The sequence below is a fragment of the Tachypleus tridentatus genome, chromosome 13, assembly GCF_004210375.1.
Source record: "Tachypleus tridentatus isolate NWPU-2018 chromosome 13, ASM421037v1, whole genome shotgun sequence".
In the NCBI taxonomy this organism is placed as follows: domain Eukaryota; kingdom Metazoa; phylum Arthropoda; class Merostomata; order Xiphosura; family Limulidae; genus Tachypleus; species Tachypleus tridentatus.
This window is the reverse complement of record NC_134837.1, coordinates 181647870-181675742: the sequence shown is the minus strand read 5'-3', so window position 1 is coordinate 181675742 and position 27873 is coordinate 181647870. Positions and strand designations below refer to the sequence as shown.

The window sequence follows — 27873 nt, the reverse complement described above, 5'->3', positions numbered from 1 at the left end:
AACACGTCTAACTTTTTAAAGTCGCTATCTTTCGCAACTGTTTAACTTTAATCTAATTTAAAGCTGTATTTTTAACTTTAATTTTCATGTCCAGAAGTTTATTTCAGATTGTTTGTATTCTTTAAAGAAACATCATTTGTTACTAGCTTGCTCAAACTGATTTTTTTTTACATTTTGTAAGTTAAGAGAGTTTGTATTCAATACATTTTTACGTTGTTTGAAATGAGCCCTTAAGTTTTATACTTTTTAAAATGTTCCTGTCAAAACTGTTTAAAATATTGATAAAACATTTGCATGAAGGGAACCTAAAAATCCTACATAAAATTTCAAAATAATTATTACGACTTGAAATATTGGGCCAGTACAAATTAGAAGTGGGAAAAAGTACGTGAGAATGAGCGGCCAACGAGAGCCAATCGGCCAGTAAAATATGGCGGGGCGTGGTGGTGGCGGGGGAACAAATGTCAATCAACTCTCGTAATTTCAAATCTTTGTCGGTTGGGGATAATATACAGAAAAGCATAAATTTTCAGTTGAAATTTTTTCCAGGATCGGAGGATGACGAGGGAGGGTCTGGACAGGTAGAAAAATCTCAGTCCTTCAGACAGTGGCTGGTAATACTACTGATTTGATTCGTTTAAAAGAATAACCAGGCTTAGTAATTAAAAACAACGTTGTTATTTCTGTAAGTGAATCAGACTTAATTAAGCCTAATTCATTCCTTGAAGAAAATTAAAAATTAGAAATTAACTTGAGCTTCGATACGTTGAACCAGGAAACTATGACAACATAATTTTAAAACTTTATTAATTTACTTAGAGGTGAAAATATATAATACATTCATACTACAATAATATAATGTTAATATTATGTGTATGTGTCCAATTTTGTGTTTGCTTTATTTTGTATTTTTATTTCATTTACAGTTTTATTGTACAACGTGTTTCGTTTTTGATGTGTTTAATTTCTCCCATGTTTGAGTTCAGTTTCGTGCTTTCAAATTTCAATTTGTAATATTTTTAGTTATTGAGTTTATATGTTTTGCTTTCGATTTCTTACGTTTTGCATGTTTTTATTTTGTTTTGGTTTAGTATAATGTGGCAAACTGTAAATCCAAAGATATGGGTTTGTGATCCGTTGTTGCAAAAATATGCTTCACGTATGGGGATCATGGACTTTCTTTTAACATAGAGTAAGTCAAGAGTACACGGTAACTGCTGTTTAAATATTGATTTCTTTCTAGTCTGGTAGCTCAAAAATAGGGACGCTAGTACAGATTACCCTTATATATATATAAAGAAGTTAAATCTACTTGTTGCCAGGATTGGAAACACGATCCCCCATGACGTAATGCCAGCCCATTGCAGGTTCGTCTTCAGCTTCCCGATGGTAACCATTTTACAGCTGGGTAGCCTAGAACAAGGAGATCAACATGTCACAAGCAAGCTTCGAACTCGCATCCTTTCGACCACGAATCCAAAGCACTAGCTACTAATCCAACTTGTTCCCAGTCCCTGTGTACCTTTACGCGAATTTCGTAAACAAAACAAACTAGTATCACGAGTAACAGTTCAGGAGAAAGAGGTCAACTTGAACCTCATCCTCCTAGGTCTTCAAGGTCAAAATCCCGATAGATAGATGAATGTGTGTGACTGAAGGAAGGAGTCTTAAAGGTACCTAACCTTCTATGTTTAGAAGGCTGGATGAATAACAACAAAGATTTGTTTGTTTTAGAATTTCGCGCAAAGCAACACGAGGGCTATCTGCGCTAGTTGTCCCTAATTTTAACAGTGTAAGACTAGAGAGAAGGCAGTTAGTCATCACCATCCACCGCTAACTACTTCATTACTCTTTTTATCAACAAATAGTGGGAATGGCCGTTACATTATAATGCTGTAACAGCTAAAAGTGCTTATTTGGTGCGATGGGGATTCAATCCCATGACCCTCAGATTACGATTCGAGCGCCCTAACCACGTGATTATGGTGGGTTACCAACAACAGTAACAAAGATATGTATTTAACTGACCTTTGGTGAATTTTTGTAATAGTGTAATATTGGTTTTGTATGTATCTCTGCATTTGATTTATTTTCATTTCATTTTCTTAATTATGATTTTATTTTTTGTATAGTAACTTCAAGTAATTTTATTTCACTTCGTAGTTAGGCACTCGACTCACAATCTGCAGGACACAGATTGAATCTTATCACCGACCATGCTGACCTTTTCAACTGTGAGAGGCGTTAAATTGGTGGCGGTCAAACCAAACAAGCTGTTGATCGATGTTGTTGACTAACTAGTTGCTTTCCCTCTAGTCTATCACTTCAACATTAGGTACAGCTAGAGCAGATAGTCTTCGAGTAGCTTTAGGCGAAGTTCAAGAAACAAATTAGTGTGTAATCGTATTCTATTTTGAAATTAATATATTTTAGGTTTAGCTCATTAATAATTTTATTACTTCGTAGCTGTGTTTTTTTATTTTGTTTTTGAAGCTTTATTAAATTGTTTTAATAAATGTAAGATGTTAGGGTTACCCAGGAGTGATGGCTATCTTATCTTATGACTTGTAATTTAACCTTTGATTTGGCCATTAATGCTTAATCTTAAAGACTGAGTCGTGGAAGACCTTCGAGATAAAGAAGGGGTGTATGGTGATCTAATATAATCATATTCTGCCTTTTCATAACTAGTTTAGAATACGTCTTTACGTAAGGCATATTCGGATATATTTTTCTTTTAAATTTTTATGCAGATGGTCTGCATGTAGAAATAACATCGATGTAAACTTTTGTTTAGGTAAAGGTTATTTATTTTATCTTATTGACCTTATTAACTCCTTAAGATGGACAAACTCATTCCAGGAAATGATACAATACTTGTATAAGTTATTATTACTTGGAGATTCTTCCCTTTGTATGTGTTACTTAGAATAGCTGTCGATGTATGTAACGTAAGGATTGTGGGATATCACACTAAGTCCTTGGCTCCACTATAAAAGTGGGTATCCACACAATTCTTTTTCTTTCTTCTCTCCAGGTTGCTGTTCTTTATCCAATAAACTATCAACCCATAAATATAACAATTAAAATCCAGACATTCCAAAAAAATAACCACTTTACACATTATATATGTGGATAAACTTTATTTTTGTTTCACATATTTACTTGTGTCATTTGTTTCTTTACTCCCCAGTTTTGAAATTATTGTATACACTACTTTTCCTGAACATGCTACATTGTAATTTCTTTGAGCTATTTGTTAGAGGTATTACAATTTATTCAATTTAATTTTCTATTTCGTTTACTTATGCAAAGAAAAATCAAAATTTAAATCATCCGCTATATTTTAAATTTGAATCAACAAAACATTCCTTTTCCTTATGATTCAAAGTTTGAGTTTATTAAAGTGCTTTTTTGTTTTATGATTTGTTGTCACTATAATATTTTATTTGCATACATATAGCCTACAGTTTTTACAATGTAAAAAAAAAATACTTCTGTTTCTTTCTGTTTGCAACTACATTATCATCTATCTCTGTATACACAGTTTCTTTGTTATATCACTGTACATCAAACTGGCATGATACAGTGTGTATTTTTGAAGTTAAGCACAAAGCCACACAATGGGCTATCTGTGTTCCACCCACCACGCATATTGACACCCGGTTTCTAGCGTTGTGAGTTTGCAGATATACCGCTATGCCGCGGGGGGAGGGGGACAGACTGATCCAACTATTTCATTAAAGCATTACAAATGTTGGCAGTAGGTACCGTTAACTAGCTACCTTCCCTCTAATCTGTCTGTTCAAAACAATAGCCTTGAATAGCTTTGTGGAAATATTTGAAGTCAGTGGATTCATGAGTAACGTGAATATATTTAAACACAAACATCCTACAAACTTGCAACTGATAGTACTTCTTGTGATTATTATTTAAATGCATCGTTTTTTTTAACGCCCAGAGAGGAGAATTATTCTGCTTATATGACGTATTTTTTTACCAAATTTGGTAAAACCTCCATGAAATTTGGCAAATTTTGCTAATTCATCTGTTACATGGCCAATAAAAGATCATAATGGTTGAGAAAAGGAGTGACAAAGGTAGTGATAGTGATTTAGTAAAGTCCATGCAAGAAAGTAAGCCTCCATAGGCCTAGTTACGAACAAAAACGTCAGTTGCCACACAAATAGCTTAATAATCCTAAGTTTAGTTTTTTTAGTCGAAGTTCGAAAAACTTAAATAAATCATTTTATAAAATAAGCAGTTGTGACTTATCTGGGAGTGTTACCATACTTGAGAAGGATCTTGAAAGTGAAAAACATTTAAAACATATTAAAGCAAGTGCCGAGACTTCTAAAGCAACTGATTTCTTACGGCCTTCTACTTCTTCATATAGCATGTCTCAAGTGACTTCTACTGAACTGAAAATATGTGCGTTTGTGGCAGACAATCTCTTCATTTCAATACTAGATCATCTTCCAGGCTTTCTGTCTAATGCATGCCATGATTCTAAAATTGCTAAGGAGATTAAATGTGAAATAACAAAAGAAACAGCTATTTCTCGTAATGTCATTGGTGAGGAATACTTGGAATTTCTTATAGCACAATTAAAGAATATTAAATTTTCATTAATTATTGATTAAAGTACAGATGTATCTACAAAAAAGCAACTTGTTCTAATTGCTAGATTTTATGATAGCCATATTCAAAATCAGTTGACAAGTTTTTAACTCTTTTGGAAATCAATTGTTGTACTGCTCAAGGCATTTACAATTCTATACTAATTTTTTTTGAAAAAGATGGAATCTCATTTAAAAATCTTATAGGCTATGCAAGTGTAATGATGGGGAAAAAAAGTGGTGTTCAAAGTTTTCTAAAGCAGAAAGTGCCATATCTCTTTGTACAAAGTTGTGCATGCCATTCAATGTATTTATGTGCATGTTCTGAACTTCCAACTTCCTTAGAGGAGCTGACCAGAAATGTTTATTTATATTTGTCAGCCCAGAGAAATTATCTGAATATGCAGAATTTTAGAAATTTACCCAGACTGATCCTAACATGATTTTACATCATAGCTGTACTCGATGGTTATCACTTCAGCAAGTAGTAGAAAGACTACTGAATTAATGGCCAGCATTTGTCTTATTTTTTACTTCAGCAGCATTAGAAGATGGAATGACTTTAGCATCTACAATACAAGAAGGTTTACACAATTCAATTGTAAAAATGTACTTTGCATTCATAACTTTTATTCTGTCATCTGTAAATAAAATAAATCTAGAGTTTCAAGTTGAGAGCTTCACAATTCATAGGTTACGCGCCTCCATCAACAGTAGTATGAAAGGTATCCTTGGTAATTTTATTAAAAGAGAAGTAGTAAAAGATGCAGATACATTGAAGGTTAACATCAGTGATCCTTCAATTTACCTTCCCTTAAGTGAAATATATGATGGAACAATAACTGAAAGTATCTTTATAGAATATTTTTCCAAAATCCAAACCAAAGAACTCGGAAGAATTTCAGCTTAGACATTCATTTTTTATGTCAAACTAAGCAAGTAAATGTACAAATTGTTTGTATCATTTGGTATGTTCACGTATTTACAGCTATTTGAAGCTATAGATTCAGAAGATGTGTCTCAAGGACAGTCACATTCAGTTATTTCATTGAAATATCCTAATATTATTGAGGAAAAATAGTATGAAGATATCAGTAAAGAATGTCGAGAGTTAACTTTGTAAGAGAATGAAGATTCAGAACCAGAGAAACACTGGTATTATATTTCTCAAGAAAAATGTGGAGATAAATTTCGTTTCCCAATTATCTCGAAATTAATGATAAACTTGCTATCATTGTCTCATTCTTCAGCTGCAGTAGAAAGGCTGTTTTCTTTGGTAAATAATATAAAGGGTAAAAAATCGTTCCCGACTAAGTACGGAAACACTAAATGCCTTATTATATGGCAAAAATCTTTTAGAAAACTCGACATGTAAATAATGGCAACCGTCTGAAAAACTGTGCAAAAAAAATGAAGGAAACTAAATTGTGCATCAATGAAGAAGAAGAAACACAAATATTTTAATAAAATAAGGCAAGTTATGTATTTTTTATTTAACTTGGTAAAATCCAAGAATTTTAGGTAAAGTTTAGAAAATTATTTGATAAAATCCAAGAAAATCATCTGGCAACCCTGCTGATGTTCTCAAATGTAACGATGTAACAGCACTTCTTTCCAAAAGGCCGATGTAAATATACTTCAGGTCATTTCGTATTACAAAATATTAAAAGTTTGTCAAAGTTTTTAAAATGTCTGACGTTAGATCGTAAACTATCATTAAAAAGTTATTTACTGGTCGTATTAAGCAGGGTAAAGTTTAGCTCTAACTAAAGTAAGAATTTTTAAAAAGTACAATGTTGTTGCTTGTTTTGGAATTTTGCACAAAGTTACTCGAGGGCTATCTGTGCTAGCCGTCCCTAATTTAGCAGTGTAAGACTAGAGGGAAGGTAGCTAGTCATCACCACCCACCGCCAACTCTTGGGCTACTCTTTTACCAACGAATAGTGGGATTGACCGTAACATCATTATAACGCCCCCACAGATGGGAGGGCGAGCACGTTTGGGACGACTCGGGTGCGAACCCGCGACCCTCAGATTACGAAGCGCACGCCTTAACGCGCTAGGCCATGCTAAAAAGTACAAAAGTTACAGTGTTAATTTATTTCCCTATCGAATGTATACCGTACTTAATAAAGGCTTAACTAATGTTAGGCCTAAGACAAATGGACTTAAGACTTACAAATTAGAATTATTTTGTATTGATCTGGAAATCCTGTATTTAAAGAAATAATGTTACAATAAAGATGCCAATCTGACCCCAAACTGTTAGTTCTAATATAAGAATGTTGTAATCAAATGCTGTAGTTTTTCGTTTTTATTAATAAAAAATAACTATAAGACCGTTCGCGTGATCGAGACTTGAAGGCGAGAATAGATAATAATAAAATCTGGCGTGTGAAATACGTAATCTTATTTCGCAATAGCTTCACTGATAATTTTCCCGGCTATTCTTTTTAAGTAATAATATTTAAGAAAAAGTGTTCGAAGGGTTACCGTTCAGACTTAAAATATCGGATATACTTAAATATCGCATGAAATTTAAAGCGTGTATTCCTATGTATGTCTATGGATTGTTTGTTTGTTTTTTGAATTTCGCGCAAAGCTATACGAGGGCTATCTGCGTTAGCTGTCTCTAATTTACAGGGTAAGACTAGAGAGGAGGCAGCTTAATCATCACCACCCACTGCCAACTCTTAGCCTACATTTTTATCGACGAATCGTGGGATTAACCGTCACCTTATAACGCCCCTACGCCTGAAATGACGACCCTTAGATTACGCGAACCCGCGACCCTCATATTACGAATCGAGCGCCTTAACCATCTAGCCATGCCGGGTCTGATTGAAAAAAAAAACAATTATACAAGTTTTTAACAATGTATAATTATTTCAAATATTTATTTAATACGACTTTTCTAAAATCTACACCTTTAGTAAATCTAAAAACATGCTGTCGTTCTTTTTTTACCATATCTATTAATTTAAATTTCCTTAATGGACGAATTTGGGATATTTATAAAAAATAACCTACAGCCGAAATCATATGTTATTTCAAGATATATTTGGTCATGCGCCGAATCAAAGCTCCAGACATGATTCATGTACTATTAAAACAAATGAAATGTGAATTAGCTGTTCTGTTTGATGATATAAATATGTACAAAAGGAAAAATAAGGAAATATAAAATTTAATAAAAAACGTAAGTTTTTCGGGATATCGTATGACGAAAGATTAAAATGACCAATGTATCTAATTTTTTTACTAAGTTTGTCATCATCAAAATTTTTTGAAGTAATTTTGCAACCAATTTCTTTTGTTTCTGCAGAACAATCGGAAAAATAATAGCTTCAAATGATGCCTTAACATTAAACTTTGTTTTGTTCCAAGTCACCTTGGCTCTCTTCTTTTGGAAAAATATCTTCATCATTTATAGGAGGCAATTCATCATCCACGAACTCGTCACCTTCCAAAAGTTCCAGAATTTTCTTACGGTGATTGTTTTCATAGCTGAGTGAGTAAGTATTTTGTTCTTTGCCATCTGTGTCCTCTTCACTAACTGTTGGAATCAATTTGTACTCGTTCTCCTTATCAAAATATTCATACCTTTCAATCAGAGAATCCTTTCTTTTCTCTGTCTTGTCAAGAAGAGACAATGCTTCATTATCGTCGCTGGTGTGGTAGACCAGTTCTTTGAGAGACCCACCTGTATAAGAGCTATCAAGAGCTTCTTTTGGCATTACATTTTTATCTTCCTCATCTATATAATCCTGCTGCGGAACAAAGATAACGCCTTGAAGATTCCAAGGAGCATTCTGGAACTCCTGTGGTGATATAAAGTTGTCATCTGTAAAACAAAAAAATTCAAATGTAATCCATTGTGCTCAGCAACTGACATAAAGTCATCTGTTTAATAACTTGTTAGAATATGTCATGAGGCAAGAATAATCATAATAATACATAACGTTCCGTAGTTGTGGACGGATACGAATCATCGCGACCCTGGTCCTGAGGTCAACTTATACCTTTTCATCAGTAGGAAACAAATCTTGACTAAGTGACACTTGATTCTTTTAGTGCCTTGGTTCTGAAACTGGAACCTAATATCCCTAGAGGTACGTAACAATAAAGTTTAAATTTCCATATTATAGTTTAATAATGTCTTTCTTACATTATTAACTTACACACGTATTTATCGTAGCATCGCTATTATACACTCTACGATTAACTTCTGTAAAATAGACTGAGAACCATTGTTCTGGGAATATATTAAAAAAGTTAACCGCTATGTTATTAGATATTACTAAAAGTTGTAACTTTAAATTCATATTATAATTTTTCTCACTCATTGTAGCTCAAACTTATTTATTGAATGACTCGAAATTTATGAAAGACAGAAAAGCAATAAATTAATTATATAATGTCTCTTCAATTTATAATACACACATACATACATTTTCATCAATACATCATTGTAAATATTTCCACAACAGATTGTTAACATATGCTATGTAATTCGCGAATGGATCATATTGTGCTCTAACGCCCCCCAATGGCACAGCGACATGTCTGAGGACTTACAAACGTAAAAAAAACTGAGTTTCGATACCTGTGGTGGGCAAAGCACAAATAGCCCATTGTATACCCTTTGTGCTTAATTAAAAAGAAGGAAACAAAAGAAAATCTCCCTCTCTGTGTAAATTTTTATTATTTTTGTGTACCAAAAATAACTGTGTTTGTCTTTGGTGAGTAAAACTGTTAAAGTATGTCAATTAGATTTAACATGTTTTTAAAAATGTTTCCTTACATTAATCTGTGTTTTATGGATTAAAAAAATCCGTGAGAACGCATCTGCACTTATAATATAAAGGTTAAATAAAGTTCGAGTTATGGAATTTCGCGCCATGGAAGTTCTTCCTAGAGGCCTGGGATGGCCAAGTGGTTAAGGCACTCGACTCGTAATCTGAGGGTCGCGGGTTCGAATCCTTCTCATACCAAACAGCCGTGGGAGCGTTATTATATGACAGCCAATCCCACTATTCGTTGGTGAAAGAGTAGCCCAAGAGGTGGTGGTGGATTGTGATGACTAGTTGCCTTCCCTGTAGTCTTACACTGCTACATTAGGGACAGCGGGTGCAGATATCTCTCGTGTAGCTTTGCGCGAAGTTCAAACCAAATTATTTCAAGAACACATCTCTTCCGTGAAGTGGTGGTCAAATGTATTAGGCTGTTGTGTGTGAAGTGTCAGATTGTTATGTGCAAATTTGAAACTCAATTTTTAATAGCTGAAAGAGAATCATTATCGTAAATTTGTCAGAATAATATAGTATATTGTTGTAATAATATTGTTATTGTTTTTTTTCAGAAACTAGATAATATTTCTGTTGATTTTTTGTCACCATGGATAGAATTAATATTCGTGTAATTTCTTCTATGAGTTCAAGTTTGGTCACCATGTGGCGAGAGCAGCTAATAATATCAATCACACATTTGGTGATGGCACAGTTAATGAGCGCACAGCACAGCATTGGTTTAGGAGATTTCGATCTGATGATACAAGCCTTCAAAACGAGCCTCGGGTCCGACCTCAGACAACCATTAATGAGGAAGAATTGAAGGCCTTAGTTGAACTAGATACCTGCCAAACCATGAGAGAACTTGCCAACAAAATTAATGTTCATTATTCAATAGTTTCCCGACATCTTAAAGCGATTGATAAGGTGGAAAAGCTCGATAAGTGGACACCTCCCGAATTGACTGAAAACCATCAAACGAAAATAGTTGAAATTTGTTCCTCACTCTTTATTCGCAACAAAAACTACCCGATTTTCCAAAGAACTGTAACCTGTAATGAAGAATGGATTCTTTACGACAATTTGGACAGTAACTTCACTATGAAAAAGCACCAAAACCAGCTCTTCATCCCAAGAAGCTTATGGTCAGTGTTTGGTGTTCGTCAGTGATCCATTATTAATTCTTAAACTGGAAAGAAACAATTAAAGCAGAGAAATGTTGTTGTGAACTTGAAATTATACATTAAAAGTTGTCACGAAAACATCGAGCAATAGTAAATCACAGTAGACCCATATTGCTTCGTGACAATGCTCGAATTCATGTCTCACGCTTTACTGTCCAAAAACTAAACAAACTTCAGTATCAAATTTTAACTCATCCATCACATTCATTAAATTTTTACCTATAGATTATCACTTTAGACGTGTTTTAGAGAAAAAAGTTTGCAAACCAAAGATCAGTTGAAAGAAAAGTATCTTCCAATACTTCATTACATCAAAAGACGTTCATTTCTTCAAAGATAGAATTTTTAAACTTACAACTCATTGGTACAAATGTATTGAGTCTAAAGAAGCTTATTTTGATTAAATAAATTAAACAACAACAAACATCCTTCACATTTTCCTTTAAAAATCCAACATTTAATATGCAACAGCCTGTTATATATAGGTAAAATATAAATGTTAAACACGCGATGCACCTACTTACATACTTTTTCAACATAATTGTTGGCATTACGTATTGATAGATAAAAGGTGAAACATATGCTTTATGCAAGTATAACATTAAAAGTAAACAACCAAGAGTATTAAACAATTATGCATTTTAATATGGGGAAAATATCCTGCTACAAAAATAATGAAAGAAGAATTACAACCAGAATCACAAATTTATAAAATTAATCCCTACTTTGGCAGCTTTATATACTTACCTGTATTAATAGATATGTCATCAAAAATCAGATCTTTACTGATAAACCTTATACCAAATTTATTCAAAAACCAGGCACAAAACTGAGGTCTATACTATGTAAAAACTACACTGACCCCAAACACCACACCAACATTATTTATAAAATACAATGTGATAACCGCCATGACTTCTATATTGGAGAAACACGTAGAAAAATGGAAAACAGATTTAAAGAACATAAAAAGTAACCTTCACACGTTTTCGAACACTGCAAGTCAAATAAACACAACATAACCATATAAAACACTCAAATACTAAATAAAGAAACAAACATAAACAAACGCAAAATTAAAGAAGCCTCATACAACAACTTAGCCCAAAATAAACCAATACAAAGGAACATCTTTACATCTATATTAAAAATAATAATAATAAAATAAATAATATAAAATTATATATTCAAACATCTAAGCCCGCCCTCTACATTCCGACACTCGGTTACACAACCCCTTTCAAACATGTGGTCAGCTTCCGGTCAGTTACCTCTCTCTTTCTTTGTGAACCTGACGATGCCCGAAGAAGGTCGAAACGTTGTTCATTCCTCTTCGTAAAAAATTTTCTCAACCCAAACGAGCCGTTTTTATATATATAAAGTATTACATAGTCCTTTCTGAATAATATTTAATACATAACAGATCTTCACAGATGAAGCCAAGCCTGAGACAAGGAAGCAGTAGAAATTACCAGAAGGAAAGCCTATACTCGCGAGACAAAGAACAAGTATGACTTATTTTTTGTATCAGTATCAGAAACCGGAGACGACGAAAGAATCGTAACATTCTAGTTGTGAACTTAGATTACAACTCACTGTATACCAAAAAGGACAATGAATGCATATGGTGGGTGTTTATTGGTGTTCATGTACATTGGCAGTGTAGTCTATGTGTGTGTTCACGAGTTATCAAAAGAAAAACAGACCATTCCTTACATTATACCACTGATATAACTTCTCATGGAACAGTAATGGCCAAAATGTATTAACACTTTTATTAAACTAAAGTAGAGAACAACGTTTCGACCTTCTTAAGACATCTTCAGGTTAAACGTTGTTCTCTACTGTATTTTAAAGAAAGTGTTAATACCCATACAAGTCTTCTTGAGATACATTTTACTTCAAGTGGGTTTACCGTCATCACGAATGGCCAAAATGCTTTGGTTTTGACTTGAAGTTTGACTAATGGTAACAATGAAATCGGCGGACATTGAACATCTGATGACAGTGACAAATCAGTTGTAGTTTACTCACAAAATAAATTAAAACAAATATGATATTATGATGGCATGATTGAAAAACATACCGAAATTCAAACAACTTAAACTTATTTTTAAACTTAAATGTTCAAATAAAGGAAGCAATGAAATATCTTGTTGTCATCCTCTGGTTTCTTTCCAATGCAAATCGGCAGAAGGATCTACAAGAGCACGTGTCAGAATGGATGTTTAAATCCATACATTTACTCACGTGCGGGTTTATGTTTATAAACTGATGGACCTAAACTTTCTCCCACACGTTACATAGGGCCGCAGTGTTATGACGCCAGATGACGCTCCTATCGGCGTTCAAGGCCACGTGGCCTTGATATTAAAAAACTACTTCTGTGTGCGATGTGCACAAGCAGGGTCCCTCCAGTTTTATGTTGTACAGTAAACAATCATTGAAAACTTTTGACAGGCTTGAAATAGTATTTTTTGTCGCTGCAATCGCTTTCATTAGGAGAGAGAGAGCGAAACGATTCTGCTCTTCACAAATCAAGACAACACTCGTACATGTACTTCAACCGCCAAAGGGAGCACGCTGAGAGGTTACTGGATTATCTACATTACCAGTGTAATCTTCTACCGACACAGGGGTAGTTACACATGTGGAGCATATGCTGTGCACGTGACCAAATGTGTAATTTAAATCATCACTTCATATAACATCAAGAACAATAAGCCTAAACTCTTGACATCTGTTTTTGTTGGTGTTTTAGTGAAGCCATTTAATACGATTACTCTCAATTTTTTGGGGCAGGGATTTATTATACAATGCTTTAAAGAGACGACTGAATCGTTTGTGTTTTTAATTTTGCGCTAAACTATGCGAGGGCTATCTCTTCTAGCCGTCCCTAATAGAGCAGTGTAAGACTAGAGAGAAGGCAACTAGTCATCACCACTCACCGTCAATTCTTGGGCTACTCTTTTACCATCGAATAGTGGGATTGACCGTACAATTGTAATGCCCCCCACCGGACGAGCATGTTTGGTGTGACGGGAATTCGAACCCTCTCATATTGCGAGTCGAATGCCCTAACCACCCGGCCATGCCAGGCCTGATTGGCTTAAATCTGGAACGATCATCAAGTCCAGCTTGTACTAAAACTATTTGGAAATGTGACATTTCTTACAGAATATGTATCAGAGATAAAAAAACAGATGACTCAATAGCATGGGCGTCCGTAGACATTTTTCCAGGGAGGCAAAGTAGTGTGAATTTGTAAACAGGATAAAAAGCATCATACACATACGTTGAATGATTAGAGACAGAACTATGTTCCTCATTCTCAAGTAGGGCAAGAGCCCTCTCCTATCTACCCCACCCCCTGCGAACACCCATGCCTAACAATGACTTCGAGAAGGTTTGCTGTTCGAGTTTCAATACCCGCGGTGAATAAAACACAGCGCATTGTGTATATTTGTTTTGTTCACCGCGGGTATCGAAACTTGAATGTTACATAGTGAAGAGTCAAAAATATTTGAAATAAAACTTTATTATCGAAAACGTAAAACAAGAGATCAACGTCTGAAATCGAATTTTATGTAGTTAATTATATTCGCTGTTAAAACACAGAATCTTTAGTCTCAAGTTTTATGTAATTAATTATATTTGCTATTGAAAAATAGACTGAATCTTTGGCTTTATATGCTAAACACTAATTGCATTTTACCGTTAATTCAGGCACAAGTTATACTTTACTTCGCATTTTAAATTTAATGTGCTATAAAAATGTTTTTGCACATCTGTACAATAGACTGTAAAATATATTGACTCTGTGTGTCCATTTGCTTGTCCGCGATGAACATTTCGGAACTTCTGTCCTATGGCCACCAAAAAATCTCAAGAGTTCTTGGATATGAAGGGACTCTAAGACCTCTAATTTTATCACTTTCTTATTTTTATGAGTATGGCAACCGGTATAATGTTTCTACTTTATTTAACTACAGTACTGTGAATATTCGCCATACTGCCCTCCACGTCAAGTCAGCGAAGTATGTGGTGCACCTAGTGTTGGTAGCTGGTACTAAAACAAAATCGATATTCGCCTTGAAAGTTTGTGTTAATTTAGCAGGGCTCCTAACTGGTGCCGCCGAAATGAGGCTAGACAGTTGTCACGTAAGTTCATCCGAAGCACATGACGTGACAACCAATTAAAAGTCAAGTGGCAGCACTAGGTTTATTTACCAGACAATTTCCTGCTAAATGCATCAGATTCTGAGTGTAAAAATGAAAAAAAAGTGTCATATTAAAGAGTTCCAGCGAAAGCAGTAGTCTAGATCACGTTACTTATATTTAGAATTTATTATGTTCGTTCGACTAGATATTAGAATTACAAAATAAACTGTTTCTTTGATGTCTAAAAGAGTGTACTTAAACATGTACTTTTTCAAAGTTCACGTATATTACTTAAATAACTAATGCAATACTCTTGGGGAAAAAATAGAATTAATTTTCAAACATTTTTCACCCAATCCATATCACTCTATATGAAGTTCCAGCAACTCAGTAATCACCATTGGTTTCGAAACTTAAAAACCAACGAAAGCTAAATATTCCTCCAAGCCACGTGTTAGAAACATTGGACGTAATATTGAAATCCGATCACGTTGTATCCGTTAATTTCTCAATTTTAGCAATAGAATGTTATTTCTGCTATAAATTACAAGGCTTGGTATATACTATTCTGTTGGTTTTGTATTTTTCAGTTTCTAAGTACCAAACTTACATTTTTATGATGATATGAGGTTTATATTTTAAAATTGTGTAATTCATTCTACGTTATACTCTACATTACATTCTACATTATACTCTACACTACGTTCTACACATTACATTCTACACATTACATTCTACACTATACTCTACACATTACATTCTACATCATACTCTAAACTACATTCTATACATTACATTCTACATTATACTCTACCCTACATTTACACATTACATTCTACATTATACTCTACATTCTACACTATACTCTACACATTACATTCTACATCATACTCTAAACTACATTCTATACATTACATTTACTCATTACATTCTACATTATACTCTACACTACGTTCTACACATTACATTCTACACTATACTCTACACATTACATTCTACATCATAATTTAAACTACATTCTATACATCACATTCTACATTATACTCTACACTACATTTACACATTACATTCTACATTATACTCTACATTACATTCTACACTATACACATTACATTCTACATCATAATTTAAACTACATTATATACATTACATTCTACACTATACACATTACATTCTACATCATAATTTAAACTACATTATATACATTACATTCTACACTATACACATTACATTCTACATCATAATTTAAACTACATTATATACATTACATTCTACATTATACTCTACACTACATTTACACATTACATTCTACATTATACTCTACATTACATTCTACACTATACTCTACACATTACATTCTACATCATACTCTAAACTACATTCTATACATTACATTTACTCATTACATTCTACATTATACTCTACACTACGTTCTACACATTACATTCTACACTATACTCTACACATTACATTCTACATCATAATTTAAACTACATTCTATACATCACATTCTACATTATACTCGTGTAAAAAATAAGTAAATAAACACGTTGGAAGTCTGATAGGATGTTAAGTTGATTTTTTATTGGCTATACATATAAGTCTCGCGAGCTATCCAGTGGTATAGCGGTAAGTCGCTAAAACTATAATTTCGATACCCATGGCGAGCATAGACATGATAGACCATTGTGCAGTTTTGCGCTTAACTACAAACAAACAATAAGTCTCACAGTATTGTGACAATATAACCACTAAATTAACTGAGCTACATAGACATTTAAATCCAAATGGTAATTAAAGTATTTTTCTTTAAACCTAAAAAAAACACAGACGTGCCAAAATTCGCTTATAAATAATCAATAAGCTCTAAACATTAGGTGGCGCCGTTTATACAGTGATGGAATTTACTCTTGTATCTATTAAGCACACATAACTCACGTTTGTTTCGGTGTTTATTTCCACTAAGCGCATCAACCTACTTAAAACTGGTTGAAAGATACTTGTTGATTCACCATAGCTAATGAGATTCATACTGTTAAATACATGCAACCCTGTCTGAACCAATAACATTTATGATTGATGCTGAATCAGCTTACAATGTCGTTTCACCTGACATTTGAATTTTTAACAACATTCAAGACCGGTTTTCAAACCTTCAAACTAAAATATTGACAAAGCAAATTACTAAAGAGTTCGATTTCAAAAAGACAAGAATTTATTTATCATTTTTTATCTACTTCTATTTGATTTGATTGTGAAAAGAAGTCACTTTGTATAAATGTTACAGTTTGTACTACGCATATAGTTAGGCCTACTTCATTCCTTTTATCAACGCCTAACGACAATGACGATTGACCATCTATGTGCATCGCAAGTTCTGTCTTCGTAAAAATGTGCATTTTTTCAATTATTTCGACGTTTTGGAACCAAGTACTTTGCTTCCCTATATTTGATCGAAGCTTTTAGGGGAATATTCTTTACTTTAGAAAGACACAACTAATTTAGGATTTCCAAATATTACTGTTGAAATCTTATATGATTGTGACGTCATAGATTTCCTGTTTTGACCTGCCGTATACGATACTTTATATTCACCTTGAAAAGTTGAACTAATTAAGTTGTGATGTTAACATCGAGTTGAGACCATCCATCCAAAATTTTAATTATACAAACTCAAAGATGTAGCTTCTAAGAGTTCTTTTCTGCGTTGACAACTTACAAATTGATCAATGAAAAAGTTGTGGCTATCGTATAAGTCAACACCCTAATTAATTTAACATGTAATATCAGATAGTTTGTTATTGCACTGGTTAAGGATGACACATTAATATGAGGAGATTCATACTCGTTACCAAGTACTTTTTGAATTCTCCGATACAACTCTTTCAGATAAATCGATTCAAATAGACCTTAACTCTACTGTCTGACTGAAATGATACTTTTAAAATATACTCGAATTTCAACACTTTTATTTGTGTGATTGAAAAACATTTAAGATATAAACTGTTTTCTCGCGGGTATATTTAGTCGCCTCTTTACATAAATGCATGACTATACCCACACGGAAATATGTATGTGTGTTATATGTTATTTCCGATTAAAATGAAACAATAAAAATTATCCTCGTAGGCGTTAACATCCACACGCAGAAATACAGGTTTCAGTCGAAATTTCGGAAATGAATGTCTTTTTTTTTTTCATCTTACATACAAAGGCTATTAAGTAAGCAATTAAAAAATGTATACATATATATATTTACACAACACAAAAACATGCTAACACAAACATAGCCTCAAAACGTTATTGCCCCATTATGGTAAATAGTTTTGTAAGTTCATAGAAAATTAGTCAAACATCCTAAAGAAATAATCGTGGCAACATGTGACTTTGTTGGAACATAAAGCAACTTTCCGAAGGTGCGTCTGAACCAAATAGTTTTCGCTCGTAAATATGGTTGCGAAGTTAGGGTCCATTACTAACTTGATTCAGGATTTCGAAAAATAGTTTAATTTTTTTTCTTGGCAGCTACACGCATATTTCTTGGTCTGTTACAAGCCTCTATGGATGGGTCTCTAGTGTTTCAATATTAGTATTCTATCTTTTCCGCGCTTAAGACGGAAACAGCAGGTAGAATAAAAATGGCGACTTCTACAATTGAAATTTACATGTTAAGTGACTGTAATGGGCATTTTCTGTCCTTTTTTAAAAAATTATTAAACATGTTTGCAGTTGGAAACTCTTCAAAATATTTGCAGTTGGTTATATTTGATATCATGGTAACGAAAATCGACGGAATGCACAAATGGAAATGAAAAACATTGACGCTGCTTCTTGTGCATACGTGTAAGTTAGGCCTAGGTACTGATAGTCGTCGTTGAGTAAACGTTAATTCTATCATAGTGTTTCTCACTTTTTCGGTAGTATTTATTTGATTCTCTGATACGAGTGATCTACGTTTATGAGTACAGCTTGTTAGATTAAGAACATTTTCTTACAAATACAGAAAAGACGGAAAAAATAAAAATAAAATCACATAGAAACTGCTTGTAACAACACCTGAACGGTCCGGCATGACCGGGTGGTTACGGCACTCGACTCGCAGTCCGAGGGTGACGGGTTCCAATCCCCGTCACACCAAACATGCTCGTCTTTTCAGCCGTGGGGCACTGTTATGTGACGGTAAATCCCACTATTCGTTGGTAAAAGAATAGCTTAAGAGTTGGCGGCGGGTGTGATGACTAGCTGCCTTCTCTCTAGTATTACACTACTAAATTAGGGACGGCTAGCGCAGATAGCCCTCGTGTTTCTTTGCCCGAAATGCAAAACAAACAAATAAAAAACAAATTATTCGCACACACACAGTGGATTAGACGTCCGAACCATGGACTTTGATGTCTTAAGACTATCTCTTACGTGAATAAAGGGACTGATTGCCACTCTTACATCGCACACAGCGTTGTAAGTCCGCAGACATACCACTGTTCCACTAGGAGGCATTGCGAAGAAACGCCACCACCAAGTGAAATTTGAACTGTTTGTTGGTTTTCAGAATTTACTTGCAAATATATAGCAAGAATTATCTGCGTATAGATGTCTCTGTTTTAAACTGATGGACTAGATGGAAGAAGCACGTTAACAGCACCCATCGCCAACTGTCTGGTTACTCTCGTCTGATCGAACTGATGCTAGATTTTTAAAAAAGCTATACAGATACATACTTATATGCATATAAACATTTTTATACCACCTTTCGTGCTTACATTGAACTTTATAAGCACTGTTAAGTAAAGAAAGAAATTAAATATTGGACTTTCAAATTTATGGAATAATTTTTTTAAAAATGCAACATTTTCGTCTTTAATATTGAACTTTATGTCAATGTCACGTGAAGGAAGAAGTTAAATTTTGGGATTACAAATTGGTGAAATAATTAATATTTACTAAATGCAACATTGATATAAAGGTCAGTATTAAATATAACACGAACAACCTAAATATCCAAATATCAAATCTGAAATACTTTCTTCAGAATATTTTCCTCCTGAATTAGAGACAAATAGATAATGTCTAGCATCGCAGAGACCTGAAATATAAAACTTGAAGTGTTGTCAGTAATGGCAGCTAAAACTTTGTAAAGTGATCGTTTGGAAAACGACGTGTGAAATTCTGCTACTGGCACTTAATACAACAACAATAAATTTGTCATCCGAGAATGCTCTCTGGTGTTCACTTTCTTTGAGAAAAAATAAAAATGCCCGAAGGAGGTTTATTTAATAAACACTGATACCAAAAGGTCAGTTGTTAAATTCCGCCAGAAGGAGCCTCTTGTAGTCTAATATACGTGTTGTGTAAAAACTGGATTTGTTAAGTGTTAACATATGGTGCGCTTTCTCAATAATCAGTGAGTATTTTACTACACACATCTCAACAAGAAAGTCACTCAACACTGAACAAATACACAAACATAGACTTTATTTACAGGTTTAACACATAGATCGTTTTGCTATAAACTAAATACATAATCTTACCATGAAACTGTTTCTTTAATTTCAAAGGGCCAGATTGATAATCCGAGTTTCGTGGTTCGTGTACCGTTATCCCCATCTCCAAATCGCCCTCCACACTCTGGAGACGTGTTGTAAAGTGACTGTTAGATGCTACTACTCGCCTGACGGAAGTAACTTAAGAGTTAGCGGTGGGTACTATTGAAGAATTACCTTTCTTCCACTCTAACACTTCCAATTTAGAGATATATAGCGAACATATCCGTAGTGTAGCTTTACGCAAAATCCAACACACATTGCAATATTTTTGTCTATGTTTTGGTTTGTTTTGAATTTCGCGCAAAGCTACACGAGGGTTATCTGCGCTAGCCTTCCCTAACGTAACAGTTTAAGACTAAAGGGAAAGCATCTAGTCATCATTACCCATCGCCAACTCTTGGGCTACTCTTTTATCAACGAATAGTGTGAATGACCGTCACATTATAACGCCGCCCACGGCTGAAAGGGCGAGCATATTTGGTGGGACGGGGATTCGAACCCGCAACCCTCAGATTACGAGTCGAGTGCCTTAACCACCTGGCGTTAGTTTACGCACTAATTTCACGTTATTTGAATATTTTATTTATTAGATTTATCTTTTTTTGCATTTTAAAATAATTTTACAGACTTATGAATGAAATTATCTACAACTTGGGAAGAATTGGTTTGCTAATTTAAAACGTACGTTTTTCGGTGGTTTTATTTAAATAAAACAAAATTATAGTATTGGTTCACCTTCAAATGCAGTTGCACAGATCTGTATTGATGGTCGAATAAACTGAATTCTAGTTGTAATTAAAAATAATACTGTACTATACAATAATTGTGAGATTTGTTTTTGTATTCACAATGAAACTCATTTCAATTTAATTGTTATTCACACATAATGGCGTGAATATGAATCAAAATAATCATTTTACGGTTAAAGTTATTTATTAATGTATTAAACACATGTTTATCAACATGAGTTCACACATTAGGACACTTGACTGAGCAATTCGATTTTAAGTTTATACAGGGTGTTCGGAAAGTCACTGTGCACTTATATATTTATTAACAGAAATGTTTCAATATAGAATACATGAGGTAAATATGAATGACAATTATAAACAATGTTGAAAGTGACCCCCGTTGGCGTCAATACAGGTTTGGATCCTTTTTATTTTGTTTCTAAACACCGCTATCAGTTGCTGGCTTGAAATAGACTGAAAGAAATATAATAACGTATGATTACAAAACTGCACAGTGACTTTCCGAACACCCTGTATTTTACTCTTATACATAAGTTTTGTCGGTTGCTTTTATCCAAATTTTTCTGTACAGCCATTGAAATTGTTGTATTAAAAGTTGTGTTATAAAAACTCACTGTTTCTGTCTGCATCAGCGAAAGGTCTAGCAGCCTCTTTTCCCGATGTTTCAGACGCTTCAACTAGTTCATTAAGTTCAATATAACCATTTCCGTCTTTATCGTAGCTGTCAAAATCGGTGGGTAGAGCAACTGGTTGGAAATCGGAGACATCAGGGGCAAGGGGCTTCTCCACGAATGGGGTTCCTTTAACATTCAATGTGTTTTCTCCTATTTCTGAAGAAACCATTTCAATACTCTCAGGGATGGTGGACACATCTTGGGAAACGTCATCGACTGTGAGAAGACTTTGAATGGCATTGGGTGTTTTTTCTACCGGAACCGCGAGAGTTCTCACCACCGAAAGCAGCACTACGAAATAAGGAATCATCATGTTACTTTCTCGTTGCTACAGTTAACTGTTATACTGTCGTAAGAAGCATGGTTACTTTTAGGGTTTGTGGGCGGAGCTTGCTGCTTTCGGAACTTGGTGAAACGTACACACACATTGCCATCTGCTGGTAGTTCTAGAAAAAAGTAGACAGGTTTATTGCTTTTTCTGTTGTGAGCAACAATATACTACGTTCTTAGCGCAATTATATACAATCCATATTGTAAAGATGATATTGTAGAAACTATGAAACACGTAATGAAAAAACGACAATGTTGACTGATACTGCTAAGCTATTCTAATTAACATGTTAAGTTCCTAGAGAGGTTATATCAACTAACACGACAAGTTCCTAGAGCTTCACTCGGATATACCGACTTAAACGAAAGGTTCCGAATGATGTTGCACGAGCTAACACGACAGTTTTCTAGTTAATTATTCTGTTTTTATGTTATTTACTTGAAATACAAACTTACAGAGCTTATAATAATGTAAACATGGACAAAATAATACTAGGAAAAATGACTGATTAAAAACCGTAACAACAATAATCCAGAGTAGGAATTAAAAAAATAAAACAACTATTAAGGCCTAACTTAGTATCATAAACACGCCATTTTTCTGTCAATATGGCGACTATGAAGTAAATAACACTGATCGTTCTTTGGTACTCTGAATTTAAGTTTCTTATTCTCGTGCACAGCTAATTTGGACAAGCCTAAAACGTACGAACTCCACTGTTCAATTAAACGGTGACATTTGCCATTCAAGGACACACAATGTGAGTATCCTAAGAGAAACACCGAATCACTCAACTTAAATGGAGTAATGTCACCTCAGTAACTGAAGCGTTTCAGTGGAGTTCGGGAAAGTTTACCTTGTTTAATGTGCTGTGGTATTGAAAGATGGGAAGCAGCCTATAGAGATGAAATAAGAAGATGAATTGATGCGAGAAGCAAGTGGTCATATACATTTCCAGCAAGAGAAAAGTTATAAGTCACTCTCATGGTGGGAAGCCTCTCTATGCAACATTAAGTGGGCCCGGCATGGCCAAGCGTGTTAAGGCGTGCGACTCGTAATCTGAGGGTCGCGGGTTCGAATCTCCGTCGCGCCAAACATGCTCGCCCTTTCAGCCGTGGGAGCGTTATATTGTGACGGTCAATCCCACTATTCGTTGGTAAAAGAGTAGCCCAAGAGTTGGCGGTGGGTGGTAATGACTAGCTGCCTTCCCTCTAGTCTTACACTGCTAAATTAGGGACGACTAGTGCAGATAGCTCTCGTGTAACTTTGCGCGAAATTCAGAAATAAACAAACAAAACAAAGCTTCGGAGAAAGTTTTTTAAAAAATAATCAACATGTTGCATATCATAAGCACCCTACCTAAACCACTTCTAGTGGATCATCATGGATAGAGCCACCAGTAGAATACCTTGATCATCTACTTGAAGAAAATGTCCTAATGACAATACAGAATGTTTTGATAAATGCAAGAGATCATTTCATATTTGCACTATAAGCTACAGAAAATAAAAGCACCAAAAATATTTGATGGTTGGACGATTTAGGGACAGAATATAGGTAAGAACGCATTGCTGAAGATAACAGTCCCACACAATCAATTTAACAGTGTGGTAGGACACTGACAAGTGCTTCGGGCATAAAATATATTTTCTTACGTGAAGAAAGATATACCAAAAACACCATCAGATTTCCACTAAGAGAATAAAACAGTTGCCATGTATATAAGTCCAAATGTGTTTTCTCTTGGAAGAAAAAGGGATGGTTCTATCGAGTTCTAATAATTACGTCTAGTGACCATTCTATACAGATGGGATGTTATCGCATAGAACATGATAATGCAGTTGAGAAATGTGTCTTAATGAACATAAAAAACAATTTATTATTAATATATCTCAGTAGTTCTCTTCAAGTAGCTTTTACGCTAGCTGAATTCTATACTATCGAAAATTCAGGTTTGTCTTTTAAAATCGTAAAAAGGCCCGGTAGAACTAGTGGCAACCAGCATTTTGCAATGTTTCCTATCAATGAACTCTTTGACTTACAAATCGGTTTATTTGAATATAATACATTCCTTACCTCAACTGATGTCAACAGTATTTTCAGTTTCAAGATGTTTTTTTTCTTTTATTCATTATTAATGTTTTTTTTCATCATAGCCATATTTTCCACACTTATAACAGTTCTATCTCTGTATTTCTTTGGAAGCAGTTTCCACTTCCTAAAGGCTGAAAATATGTCCGTTTAAGCTGTACTTTAAAACACCTTCTGCCCTGAGAGTTACTTCTTTCGTTTTGAATAAACAGTTAAGTAATCAAAGGAAGTTCATTTCCAGATCCTGGTAATATGACCTTTTAAGTTACAATTGAAACACATTCTTTCTAGAGGTTTACTTCTTTCTTTCTGTGTAACCAATTGTCGAATTATTCCTTTGTTCTAGACCTCCATCGATGAATGTTGATGTTTCAACACCATTAGAGCTGATAATTTCATAATTTTCAGATGGTGTCTTTAGTTGTTTTTTATGCGATTTTGAAAAATACTACTTCCCTTGCCCACTGTAGCGCTTCTCTTACAGATTTACATCTACCTTGCTTTAGTCTAATTATTCTCCTCTCACTCTATGATCAAAATATAACTAATTATGTTACTACATGGGTTACCACAGTTATATTCTGAACTTTAAATAATTTTCTTTTACCTTAAAAGTATTCATTTACTTTAAAATTCAACTGACAAGTTGAATTATTCTACTGCTCTCTGTTATTACAATACAGTCTGTGATTATCACACTTTACAAATCGCTATAATATCCTTTTTATGGCTAAACTTTCAAACATAATTTAAATTTATTTGACTATATTTCTCATTAACTGTATATAATTTGCACTTTCAATAACTCAATTTGTACTAACTTAGCCGCCTATATATATTGGCCAGTTGATACCTAGAACTTTTTACACACTATGAAACATCGCGATGAAACAATACTCACTTAAAAACAACGAGAAAAATTCAAAGGTTCGAGTAACATGATCTCAATTCACAACAACTGAACTCTGCAACAAATAACTCATAAACTTACTATAACTATCACTCCTAATAATAGCTTACTTAAGTTCTCATACAATATAAACTAGATAATACTCTCGTATTAAACTTGAAATGAACAGTCTTGTATATCTAATAGGTATTAAAGCTGATCCTTTTTAAATTTTCAGCAAGATAAATAGCTTGACCTTAAATACTCCATCCATTCACTCTGGACATTATTTCAAACTGCTTGATATGCCTCACATGGTACCCTTCCATTATAATCAGTTGGCTTCTCGAATGACTGTCGTTGTTAATTTTGCCTAATAAATTTCGTTACTTGACGAAGTAATCGAGTTACTGCAGTAGTTCAGAAATATTCTGTAATCATAGGTGGTATGATATTAGTAGTAACGGATGTTGACAAGAAAGTTTCTATTTTGTATGGCGTAATTACTAATGTTTGAAGTTGAAATTGTAGATGTTTTATTCTGGTATTAGTTCTTTCACAATACATTTACCTTGTTGTTACAACGTTTCTACACATTTCTTATAAGATTTTAAACTTCAGTGTGTACATTTTCTATGGCTTTTTTATTTTGTCTTGGATCAAATTAATATTTTTTGTAACTCTCCTCTTAACTTTCCTCATCTTTTCACTGTTTCTCTGTCTCTTTTTTTCGTCTGTGATCTTCTTTCCTCTAATTCATCACTTTCAGAAAACTAACTCTTACTTGAAGAACGTGCCATCATCTTGAAATTCAACTTAGGCTCACAAAATAATTCCATTCTTGACAGCAATATTGTAAAAGGTTCTACTACTGAGTGGGTTATTTTGTATTATTTATTTAAAAAAGGCAAAGTCCAGTAACTTCATGATGGTGAAAGCATTTGGTTAACACTCACTGATATTGGTAAGCCTAAGTTTACAAACACAACAATTTCACTCACTCATCTCAAACTCACAGCATTCTCTGTCTCCAGCACTTCAATGACACATAAATTCACTATTCAAGAACCGAGCTATTTAACGGCCTATAGTAACATAAAAATTAATAATAGTATACTTAAATGATCGATTTTTCTCTGTTCCAGCTTAACTCACATTTCATATTGCTCAAATCGTTTCCTAAGGACAGTTTTAATCACTAACCCTTCCCATCATGAGAGGACAAAATTCCCTTTTGTCGACACTGGTACAAAACTCTAAATTATCATATAACGATAAATTGAGAAAACACTTGGGTAGGCCCGTTAATAGAGTTAAAATACAATATATATTGTTCTTTCATACGAATAAACGTTATTTAACGTCATAATAAAACAGTTGTTTCAATGGATTATAGGACATCACAATCTCAGATACGTATTATAACAAAGATTAGTATGAAATAGTAAATTATGATATTGTAAAGAATGTACGAAAAATTAAATAATTTTTAGTTTGTTCGTAAAATATATTTTCTTACCTTCACTAAAGAACCACTGCTTTACACACCGTAACACCAGATAAAGCGCCATCTTAAGAATGGTGAGAATAATGGGGAAAAAATGTATATTTATGAATGTAAATGTCACATGTTTTTGTTAGTTGTCTGTTTTAGGTCCATATAAGTATTTCGCATGTTGAATGGATATTCATCTGAATTGGTATGAGGATTACTTAGATCCATGGAGAGATATATACAAATTTTCCGTTTTGTGTTTTTCTGGTTTATATGGGCGTTTTTTACCACTACTTCGCTCTCTGTTGATGGACCTTCACCAAATTTGGCATGAAAGTATGTTGGGTTCAGGTAAAGATAAATGTAAATTAGAGGTTTCATGTTTTGTTTTGCAGTTTAATTGGCGTTCTTTTTTGTTTGTTTTTTCTACAATAAAATGTAAGGGAAGCAACTCTTCATGCGCTATAATAACCTTTAACTAATCACGTATTTACGTAACTTCCGTCCATGGGACGGATACTCCAACAAGTTATGTAATAAAATTAATTTACCATGTTAGATTGATAGCCAATGATAATACGTCAGTGCCCTCTAGTAGCAGCTATAAAACTTAAAATGCTTATTTGACTCCTCGTAATGTATGTGATCATGAGGCCTTGTATGAATGATTCTTCAATAAAAAAAAAAATGGATTTACAATACTAAACTCAGGGGTACGATTCCTCTCGGTGGACACGTTAGATATCCCCATGTAGCTTTGCTATAAGAAACAATTCTTAATTCTTATAGTTTCATACACGAAACAAATTCAATCCGAATAACTAAATAGTTGTTTTTCTAGAATTGAAACGAACATTAAAATGAATATTACTCGACAAACATACAGTTAAGTATTATGACTTAAACTGTGCTTTACTGTACTGATTTCATTTCATAGCAAGTATCAGCTTCAAATCTTTAGATCATATACAAGGTAGAACTGAAAATAAATATTTCAAACTGTATTCAAAACTCTTATAGTGAATCTGAAACTGATACTGTTACATCTTAAAGGGAGAGCTAAGAAAATTTATAAAATTCGTCCATGATTCGATCCTGACCAGAATACGAGGTCTGTTCAAAAAATACGCGGACTGACGTCATAAAACAAAATGTACTGTATTTAGAAGTTACAGGTCTGGGACCCCTTCAAAGTACTCTCCTCCCCAACGCACACACTTATCCCAACGGTGTTTCCACTTGTTGAAACAGTCCTGGTACGCTTCTTTTGTAATGTCCTCCAGTTCCTTCGTTGCATTTGCCTTAATCTCGGGAATCGTCTCAAACTTCTTCCTTTCAAGGGTC

General features: G+C 34.0%; 2 protein-coding genes across 5 annotated transcripts; one reads left to right on the top strand and one right to left on the bottom strand.

Annotated features, from left to right (window-relative positions):
• Positions 1-417: 417 nt before the first annotated feature.
• LOC143239857 (histone-lysine N-methyltransferase SETMAR-like) lies at positions 418-10721 on the top strand. 3 transcript variants are annotated; one of them, XR_013021410.1, is made up of 2 exons: positions 418-614; positions 9982-10721. XR_013021410.1 is itself a non-coding variant. In XM_076481436.1 (2 exons), the coding sequence occupies exons 1-2, from the start codon at positions 462-464 to the stop codon at positions 10577-10579; spliced, it is 678 nt and encodes a 225-aa protein (XP_076337551.1). In that variant the 5' UTR covers positions 457-461; the 3' UTR covers positions 10580-10721. The 3 variants fall into 3 exon arrangements, 1 of the variants encoding a protein (XP_076337551.1); XR_013021411.1 differs by lacking the exon at positions 9982-10721 and adding an exon at positions 1323-1556 and having other exon boundaries at positions 457-614; XM_076481436.1 differs by having other exon boundaries at positions 457-614; positions 10055-10721.
• LOC143239856 (uncharacterized) lies at positions 6078-26590 on the bottom strand. 2 transcript variants are annotated; one of them, XM_076481433.1, is made up of 3 exons: positions 26554-26590; positions 21664-22169; positions 6078-8463 (listed from the first exon to the last, which is right to left on the bottom strand). In XM_076481433.1, the coding sequence occupies exons 2-3, from the start codon at positions 22034-22036 to the stop codon at positions 7985-7987; spliced, it is 852 nt and encodes a 283-aa protein (XP_076337548.1). In that variant the 5' UTR covers positions 22037-22169; positions 26554-26590; the 3' UTR covers positions 6078-7984. The 2 variants fall into 2 exon arrangements, with proteins under 2 accessions (XP_076337548.1, XP_076337550.1); XM_076481435.1 differs by lacking the exon at positions 26554-26590 and having other exon boundaries at positions 21664-22185.
• Between the last annotated feature and the right edge of the window lie 1283 nt (positions 26591-27873).